General features: G+C 68.3%; 1 protein-coding gene across 2 annotated transcripts in view; it reads left to right on the top strand.

The window, feature by feature from the left end:
• Positions 1 to 5,523, top strand: part of PFKL (phosphofructokinase, liver type) — a 37,233-nt gene extending 31,710 nt beyond the window's left edge. For both annotated transcript variants that reach the window (XM_075004569.1, XM_075004570.1), the window contains 10 exons: positions 232 to 378; positions 503 to 573; positions 1,631 to 1,718; positions 2,106 to 2,258; positions 2,730 to 2,894; positions 3,085 to 3,146; positions 3,398 to 3,509; positions 3,700 to 3,799; positions 4,285 to 4,390; positions 4,610 to 5,523. In XM_075004569.1, coding sequence (XP_074860670.1) covers positions 232 to 378; positions 503 to 573; positions 1,631 to 1,718; positions 2,106 to 2,258; positions 2,730 to 2,894; positions 3,085 to 3,146; positions 3,398 to 3,509; positions 3,700 to 3,799; positions 4,285 to 4,390; positions 4,610 to 4,757 — 1,152 coding nt within the window. In that variant the 3' untranslated portion in view covers positions 4,758 to 5,523. The remainder of the gene's footprint in view (positions 1 to 231; positions 379 to 502; positions 574 to 1,630; positions 1,719 to 2,105; positions 2,259 to 2,729; positions 2,895 to 3,084; positions 3,147 to 3,397; positions 3,510 to 3,699; positions 3,800 to 4,284; positions 4,391 to 4,609) is intronic.
• The last annotated feature ends 3,979 nt before the right edge of the window (positions 5,524 to 9,502 follow it).

Below are 9,502 nucleotides of genomic sequence, written 5' to 3' on the forward strand. Positions count from 1 at the left end.
TCTGCCCCACTGCTGCGGGGGCTGGCAGGGCCCCTCCTGCAGCCATGCTCTGGTCCGGAGAACTTGTGGTCGCAGTGATCCTCGAGCGCGGCGCCCTGGTGCCCCTCGGGGGTGGGGTTGCGGGGCCTGGCGGCGCCCTGGTGCCAATCAGGGAAGGGGCCGGAGGGGGCTGGCAGCGCCCTGGCGCTCTGGCTGGCTGGGCTAACAGGCTCCTGGGCTCCCTCCCCGCAGACGCAGTTCAGCCTGGCCGTCCTGAACGTGGGCGCCCCGGCAGCCGGCATGAACGCGGCGGTCAGGTCAGCGGTGCGCATCGGCATCTCCCAGGGCCACACCGTGTATGTGGCCAACGACGGCTTTGAGGGCTTGTCCAAGGGCCAGGTAGGCCTCTCCCCTGGGGCGCTGCAGCTCCGCCACGGCCACCCCGACCGGGCCGTCTCTTCGCTGCGGGGTCAGGGAAGGGCCGGGCTGGCACCGGCGTGAACCACTGCGCTGCTTCTTGCAGATCCACGAGGTGGGCTGGCACGACGTGGCCGGCTGGCTGGGCCGCGGCGGGTCCATGCTGGGCACCAAGCGGTAAGTGCTGCAGGGGGGCAGGCCGGGTGCGAACGGTGCCCCAAACGGAGCTTCTGGCCGGAGCCCCCGAATCACCTCCCAGCCTTCCCCCGCTGTGCAGAGGAGAAGAGGCCTGCTGGGAAACACAGCCCCCCACAGCAGCAGGCCCGGTGCGTCCCTCGGCTCGCCGCAAGGGGACTAACCCCGGCCTGCTCGGCTGTCTTGCCACAGTGGCCTGAAGTCCCCAGGCTTAGCCAGGCCACCAGGCTTCTCCCTCCCGCCCCGCTGGGCTGCCCAGCCACAAGGCGCGATGGGGCTGTGGGAACCCCGGGGAGCCAGCCTGAGCCCCTCTCCCCGGCTGTCAGTGCGTCCTGCAGCGTAGCCCGGGGGAGAGGTTCCACGTCCCCCGCCTGCAGTAAGGGCTTTGCTCAGCGGGGCCGGGGCTGAGGGCTCTGCCCGTGGGGGTGCCCAGCCCAACAGCCTGCAGCAAGTGTCCTCCTGGCCCGGACAGCTGTGAGTGCAGCTGCTGGCACCCCTGGGAGACTGGGAGCAGGGGGGCCCGGGAGATCCCTCCCGTCTCGCAGCTCCCTGGCGTGCTCAGCGTGCCACTCGCGCTCCGGGGCCCTGGCAGTCGCGCGTTGTGCCCAGAGGCTTGCGTCTGCCGGCATTGCTGTGAGGGGTTCTCTCTCCGAGGGCCTCCCAGTCACGAGGCGGGCGCCGGGCCTATGCAGCTCTGTCCGTCAGCAGCGTGGGGGCTGGAAGGGACCTCTGCAATCATCCGGTGTGACCTCCTGTAACGCAGGGCTGGGAGGGGCTCCTGGCACTGCCTGCATCCGGCTGAGCTAGGACAGCAGAGGTCCACCTGGCCCCACGTCCTGGAACAGCAGCTGCTGCCGGGGGCCCCAGGGGAGCGGAGGGAACAGGTGCTCAGGCGACCAGCCTGTTGCCCGTTCCCAGCTTCTGACTGGGCGGCAGGGAGGGGTGTCCCTGGAGGAAGCAGGTGGCTTCTGCCTGGTGCGCGCTGTGCCCTGGGGCAGGGCGGCGGCCAGCGAGCAGGGGCCGTTGTTTGGCTTTGCAGAACTCTTCCGAAGACCTGCATGGCGAAGATCGTGGAGATCGTGCGGAAGTTTAACATCCACGGCCTGCTTGTCGTCGGGGGCTTCGAGGTGGGGGAGGCTCGAGCGCGACCGGCGTCCCTGCTGGCGGGAGGAGGCCGTCCCCACCCCAGCAGGCTGGCGCTCTCACCAGCCATGGCAGAGGGGGTCCCCTAGCCCCCCAGGAGAGCTGAGCCCCGGGCGGCTGATGGCCGTGCGAGCAGAGCTGGGGTCTCCTGAGTTCCAGCCTTGTGCTTTAGCCACGGCCTGTCCCCGCCCCAGGGCCGTGTCCCTGCACGACACTGGCACAGGCTGGCCGGGGTTCCTTGTGGCGGCTGGACGTCTACGGGGGGACAGATGGGCGCTCCGACGGGGCGGGGCGGGGCGGCCCGGCTGGGGAGGGGCGGGTGGGCCTGGCTCTGCCGGGCTGTCCCGGTGCCACCGGCGCTGCCCCTGCAGGCCTACGAGGGCGTGCTGCAGCTGGTTGAGGCGCGAGGCCAGTACGAGGAGCTCTGCATCGTCATGTGCGTCATCCCGGCCACCATCAGTAACAACGTGCCCGGGACCGACTTCAGCCTGGGCTCCGACACGGCCGTCAACGCCGCCATGGAGGTGAGGCGCGGGCAGGGGCGGTGCTGCTGGGGGGGCGAAGGTCTCCGGCCCCTGGTGCAGCCGTAGGGGGGTGCCCGCGCTCTCCCCACAGGGGCTGCCCTGTATTTCCAGCAGGGCCACCCACCCAGCTCCCCAGCTGGCTGGGGAGCCCCCAGCTCCTTGCGGCCCAGGCTTCTCCCCCTGCACCCCAAGGCACCCCTCCTTCCCCCACACTGCCTGGGCAGCCCCCGTTGGGCAGGGAGGTCCCACCCGGACAGGCCCAGCCACTCTAAGGCGGGGAGACCAAGGAACGTTTCCCCTCCCTGGGCCCGCCCAGCCCAGTGCCGGGCTGGCATTTCGGGGCGCTGAAAGCAGAGCTGTCCGGCTCCGAACCGCGGCTGGTTCCCCTGGCAGCCAGCTGCCGGGTTGTGCCGCTGTGCCCCAACCTGCTCCAGCGGCGACGCCGTGCTAACGATCCCCCTCCCGACCCAGAGCTGCGACCGCATCAAGCAGTCTGCCTCAGGCACCAAGCGCCGCGTCTTCATCGTGGAGACCATGGGGGGGTACTGCGGCTACCTCGCGACGGTGACCGGCCTCGCCGTGGGCGCTGATGCCGCCTATGTGTACGAGGACCCCTTCACCATCCACGACCTGAAGGTGAGCTCAGGTGCTGGTGGGCCGGGGCTGGGGCAGCGATTCCCTGCAGGGCCCAGCTGTGCAGCGCTGCCCAGATGGGAGCGGACTAATCCCTGGGCCCTGCCACCCCCCGCATGCTCCCCGGGGCAGCCAAGGCCTGGCCCTGCCTGCGCTGGGTACCCTGCTACCCCGCCTTGCGTCCCTCCTGCAGGCCAACGTGGAACACTTGACTGAGAAGATGAAGACGGACATTCAGAGAGGCCTGGTGCTCCGGTGAGTCGGGCCGGGCTCTGCTCCTGCCGGCGCCGCGCTCCGAACCCGGCCCCAGCTGCCGGAGAGGGGTTAGGAGCTCTGCCCCGGTCCCTGCAGCCCGGGGGGCTCAGGAGCACGCCGGCTGTGGTGCGTGCACAGGGGAGACGGGTGTGCGGGGTGGCTCTGGCCCAGCTGTCGGGAGCTGGACCTGGGCGTGGGCCGTTCCCGTGGAGCCGGCTGCCTGGCTAACGCTCTCCTCTGCCCGCTCCCAGCAACGAGAAGTGCCACGAACACTACACCACCGAGTTCCTCTACAACCTGTACTCCTCCGAGGGCCGGGGCGTCTTCGACTGCCGCATCAACGTGCTGGGCCACCTCCAGCAGGTAGGCCAGAGCCACTCCCTGGGCCCCTGGCCGGCCAGCGCGGCGCTCCCGGCTGCTCTGCAGTTGTACGCTCCGCCTGGCGGCCCTTGCCCAGGCACCGCTGCTGGTGCTCCCCAGGGATGTGCCCCCCGCTCCCCAGCAGCTGTGGCACAAGCTCCCTTGGTTCCTCACTTAACCCGTCTCCCCCCAGGGCGGAGCGCCGACCCCCTTTGACCGGAACTATGGCACCAAGCTGGGGGTGAAGGCCGTGCTGTGGATGACGGAGAAGCTGCAGCAGACCTATCGCAAGGGTAGGTGGGGCGCCGCGGCAGGGAAGGTGGGCCCGGGGCTCCTCGGGGAGGGCTCTCCTCCCGGGCGCCCGGCCAGGGCCGAGCCAGGCCCAGTGAGCTGGGGAGTGGCTGTGTGATGTGTCAGCCCAGCACTGCTCCCCTTGCCCCTCTCAGGGCTGAGGCTGGAGATGCCCATCCGCCCGTGAGGACCTGGGCCAGCAGGCTGTGTGGAGAGCCCAGGGCCGGCCCGCGACACCTCCGTCCCTGCCCCTGCCTGGCCCAGCAGGCCCTGCACCTCTCCCACGCATCGGCCCGGGGTTCTGCCCATCAGATCGATGTGCTCTCTGCGTCCTGCTGCTGCGGGTATCCGGACAGGCAGCGCCCTCACTCCGCTGCCCGCCCACGCCGCCAGGGCGCTGGAACAGGCTGGAGCGGCTCGTTATGGGCCGGCCCCGGCTTTGGCACCGCTCCGTGCTGCCGCTAACCCCCCACCCGCCGTCCTGCAGGGCGCGTCTTCGCCAACTCGGCCGACTCGGCCTGCGTCATCGGGCTGCGGAAGAAGGTGGTGGCCTTCAGCCCCGTGACGGAGCTCAAGAAAGTCACCGACTTCGAGTGAGTCTTGGGCTGGGAGGGGTGGGGGGGGCCCTGCTGGGAGCTGGGGTCCCCACCAGCCAGGCCAGGCAGGGGCCGGAGACAGGCTCGGCGTCACGGACAGGGCCTGCGAAATGCCAGGGGTGGGGGGGGCTCCATCTGCCAGGCACCCCAGTCCGTGGGACGGCGCCTGCGCTGCTGCCGGGCAGGGGCTGACTTCTCTCCCTCCCGCCTCTCCAGGCACAGGCTGCCCCAGGAGCAGTGGTGGCTGAACCTGCGCCTGATGCTGAAGATGCTGGCCAACTACCAGATCAGCCTGACGGAGTACGTGGCCGGCACGATGGAGCACGTCACCCGGCGCACCCTCAGCATCGAGAAGGGCTTCTAGTGCCCCTCCAGCGCCCCTGGACACCGGCCCCGGGCCGGGGGGGGCGCCAGGATCTCCCGCCCGCTGGGAATGACACCTCCTGTCCTCTCCTCTCCTGTCCCGTCCCGCCCCGCCCCGCCCACTGGCCGCAGGGGCCTGCCACCTGTTTGGTGCTTGGCAGGCCTGATTCCTAGCCAGCTCTGAGGACAGCCTGGAGGGTGCTGAGGTGCCTAACCCCCTTGGTTTCAGTGGGACAGAGGTGCGAAAGGCCCTTCAGGGTCTGGGCAAGGGCCAGGCCCCTATGGGGGGCACAGGCTCACACCCCCTCTGCGCGGGGCAGGGCTGTTAGGTTACCCTTATCTAATGTCTTCGGTGTCTGCTGATGGTACGGCCAAAGGTGCCGCTGTTGGCGTAGGGCAGGGCAGAGCCAGGCTGCCCCACAGGCCCTGTTCTTCCCGGCCAGGCAGGTGTCACCTCACTGGGGTACTTGCCAAATTGTGCTTCTTCCTGGCAGCTGGCGTCTCCCAGGGCCCTGACGCCCACCCAGCCTGTGGTGCATGGCCAGTGCCTGGGAGAGGCCATTCCACACCAGGGCTCGGCCCGTGGCTCTCCCAGGCTGGCTGCCTGCCAGGCAAGGCACCAAGCTCCCCTCCCGGCCCTTGCTGGGTTTCCCCTGGGGTGAGCCGCCGACCCTCCCATGGCTGGGCGTGTCCAGTGTTCTCTGTGCAGTCCTCGTGCTGTCTGTCGAGCTGCTTGTGTCTCCCACGGATAAAACCCGCTGAACCCACAGCTGGCTGGAGAGGTGCTTGCGCCCGGGCAGTTCTCTGCAGCAGGGCTGGGGGCGGCTGGCGAGGCTCCCAGCCCTCTGGTGCTGAAGTGGGGAGAGGAGGGGGCAGTCAGGGGCAAGGCTGCGTGTTGCAGGGGCCTGGGGGCAGTTAGTGCGAGGGAGGAGCGTGGCGTGGGGCAGGGCCGGCGTGTGCTCGGCGGGCAAGGTTGAGCTGCCAGGAACGCAGCCTGGAGGGCAGGACTGCGCCCAGCAGCTTGGGCTGGGGCAAAGTGAAATCTGCCAGCCTTGTGTGCAGGGCGGGGGGCAGGCCCACACCTGGGCTGGCTTAGCCTCCCCCGAGGAGTGCCATTAGCGAGGGGGACCCAGAGGTGAAGGCAAGGGCCACGCACACAGGTGAGGCGGGCAGTAATTCCAAAGGGAGGCGGCTTGCCTGCGGGCACCCAGCTTTGCAGCCAGTAACCTCCCTTTAAGAGCCCCAGCGGGACAGGAAGGTGGGGTCTTTCCCCGCCTCTGCCCTTACAGCTTCGCCCAGAAAGCAGCTGGGCAGGGCCACCGCCCATGTGGTCCCTCAGCTGGGTGGAGACACCAGAGCGTGTTGATCGTCACACAAAGGGCAGTGCGTGTAACACCCCAGTAGTCTTCACGAAGCTTGGACCCCAGCTGCACGCAGACGAGATTAACCACCGTATCGGCACTGACATGCAGGGGATGGTCCGGGGCCTTGCCACGCGCCGGCAACTGATCTGCCAGCATCACCCCGAGCATCTGCTCCAGTCACAGATGGGGAAACAGGCCCAGGAAAGCTGCAACTTTCCCCTGGCCCAAGAGCAGAGAACAGACACCCCATCTTGACTCCCAAGGCAGTGCCCTGTGGGGGGGGGGCGGGGGGCAGGGTTCCTGGCCAGCTGAGCACGCCGGTGGCCACCCCAGAGAAATGCAGGTGCCACCCAGCTGGCAGAGCGCTCACCGCCGGCAGCGCATTTCTACGGGTGGTGCACATCGGCACCTGCCTTGGCACACATTTATTCTGCCGCAGGTGGAAAAGATTAGTGGGTGCGCTGAGCGATCACACAGCCAGAGGGTGCTGACCCTGCACCGGCTGTGACGTGATCTGTGCTCTAAGCCACTTGGCTCACAAGTGCGTTTGAGGCGTTAGTGACAGCTGGCTGTCAGCCTTCCCGCAGCGCCATCCAGCAGCACTGGGGAGTCTGGGAATGAGTCCAGGCCAAACTCGCCCTGTGCTCCCAGCGCGTTGCTCCCTGACCGCCCTGTGGCCCCTTGCGAGTTGCAGAAATACACAGCAGGCTCAGGCTCCATTTCTAGCAGATGATCAGCAGCGCCAGTTCCTCCCAGAGATCGGAGAACACGGGCGTCATACGGCTGGAAAAACCGACCCGGAGAGCCCGGGGGCCCCCGGCAAAGCACTGCAAATCAGCGTCACCCCGCAGCTTTCCTCCTCCCGCGGGGCGGAAGACGAGAAAAAGTGCTGGCCCCAGTCTGGCAAGATCCCACTGAAATGGCGCACACGGGCAGGCAGCGCTGGTGGGGACCAGAAGCAAGTGCCTGTTCTCTGATCACAGGGAACCCAGCCCAGAGCTCAGCCACCGGGCATCCGGCCCATTGCAGCTGCTCAGAGCTCGGCTCCAGGGAGCCTGCGTTGGGGGAGAGGCCGGGAGCGCTGAGCCAGATGGAAACCGTTTCGGTGGTGATTGGCACAGGGACTTCAGCCTCCCAGTGGTGGCTGATTCCCCACAGCCCCCATGGGGCCCCTGCCCCACATCCAGCCGGTGGAGAAATAAGTACCGCCTGGAGGCTGGGGCTGCCAGCTCCTGATGGGGGTGCCCCAGCTGCTGGCCCAGAGCCAGTATCATCCCCAGCAGTGGGCTTAGGATGGGCCCCACTTGGCATGTGGCTCCACTTGCCCGTTTAAGGTAGGGGCGAGCCCAGCGCCAGGGCTGGGGGAGAACTGCAGCAGGAAGGTGGGCTGGGGGAACAGAGGGAAGGCCTGGGGCCGTGGCAGCTCCTGCCACTGAGCCCTGAAGGGCCAGGACCCCGTGTCGGGGAGGGGCCTGCAAGGGTCGCTGCTCCACCCTTGGCCCACCTGAGTGGGCAGATCCAGGGTGCGTTTAGACGGATGACTTCAAAGGTGGCTAAACCACCCCACCAGTCCCTGCCAGAAGGTGAGTTCCAGGCAGACCCCCGGCCGGAGCGCTGGGAGAACCGGGATTGGAGGGTGAGTTCCAGGCAGACCCCCTGGCCGGAGCGCTGGGAGAACCGGGATTGGAGGGTGAGTTCCAGGCAGACCCCCTGGCCGGAGCGCTGGGAGAACCGGGATTGGAGGGTGAGTTCCAGGCAGACCCCCTGGCCGGAGCGCTGGGAGAACCGGGATTGGAGGGTGAGTTCCAGGCAGACCCCCCCCGGCCGGAGCGCTGGGAGAACCGGGATTGGAGGGTGAGTTCCAGGCAGACCCCCAGCCGGAGCGCTGGGAGAACCGGGATTGGAGGGTGAGTTCCAGGCAGACCCCCTGGCCGGAGCGCTGGGAGAACCGGGATTGGAGGGTGAGTTCCAGGCAGACCCCCGGCCGGAGCGCTGGGAGAACCGGGATTGGAGGGTGAGTTCCAGGCAGACCCCCTGGCCGGAGCGCTGGGAGAACCGGGATTGGAGGGTGAGTTCCAGGCAGACCCCCGGCCGGAGCGCTGGGAGAACTGGGATTGGAGGGTGAGTTCCAGGCAGACCCCCCCCGGCCGGAGCGCTGGGAGAACCGGGATTGGAGGGTGAGTTCCAGGCAGACCCCCCCCGGCCGGAGCGCTGGGAGAACCGGGATTGGAGGGTGAGTTCCAGGCAGACCCCCAGCCGGAGCGCTGGGAGAACCGGGATTGGAGGGTGAGTTCCAGGCAGACCCCTGGCCGGAGCGCTGGGAGAACCGGGATTGGAGGGTGAGTTCCAGGCAGACCCCCAGCCGGAGCGCTGGGAGAACCGGGATTGGAGGGTGAGTTCCAGGCAGACCCCCAGCCGGAGCGCTAGGAGAACCGGGATTGGAGGGTGAGTTCCAGGCAGACCCCCTGGCCGGAGCGCTGGGAGAACCGGGATTGGAGGGTGAGTTCCAGGCAGACCCCCGGCCGGAGCGCTGGGAGAACTGGGATTGGAGGGTGAGTTCCAGGCAGACCCCCCCCGGCCAGAGCGCTGGGAGAACCGGGATTGGAGGGTGAGTTCCAGGCAGACCCCCTGGCCGGAGCGCTGGGAGAACCGGGATTGGAGGGTGAGTTCCAGGCAGACCCCCGGCCGGAGCGCTGGGAGAACCGGGATTGGAGGGTGAGTTCCAGGCAGACCCCCGGCCGGAGCGCTGGGAGAACTGGGATTGGAGGGTGAGTTCCAGGCAGACCCCCTGGCCGGAGCGCTGGGAGAACCGGGATTGGAGGGTGAGTTCCAGGCAGACCCCCGGCCGGAGCGCTGGGAGAACCGGGATTGGAGGGTGAGTTCCAGGCAGACCCCCGGCCGGAGCGCTGGGAGAACCGGGATTCGAGAGTGAGTTCCAGGCAGACCCCCGGCCGGAGCGCTGGGAGAACCGGGATTGGAGGGTGAGTTCCAGGCAGACCCCTGGGCACAGGGCAGGGGCACCCTGGACCGGTGGGTGAGTTCAGGCAGATCCCCAGCTAAACAGCTGGGAGAACCGGGATTGGACAGTGAGTGCCAGGCAAGTCCCTCGCCAGGGACCTGGGAGAACTGGGATTAGAGGGTGAGTTCCAGGCAGACCCCAGGCCGGAGCACTAGGAGAACCGGGATTGGAGAGTGAGGTAGAGGGGCTTCTACAGCTACAGCCCCTGAAGCCAGTAACATGTGAACTCCTGGGCATGGCTCCAGTCCCCCCCTCCTGCCACACCAGCCTGAGTGGTCACGTGCCCCCACATCCCCCCGTCAGGTTGTTTCCAGTCACCCACCCTAGCTCAGCTGGGTCCCTAGTCCTACACCAAGGCCTGGG

Source organism: Carettochelys insculpta, chromosome 10 (genome assembly GCF_033958435.1).
Source record: "Carettochelys insculpta isolate YL-2023 chromosome 10, ASM3395843v1, whole genome shotgun sequence".
Taxonomy (NCBI): domain Eukaryota; kingdom Metazoa; phylum Chordata; order Testudines; family Carettochelyidae; genus Carettochelys; species Carettochelys insculpta.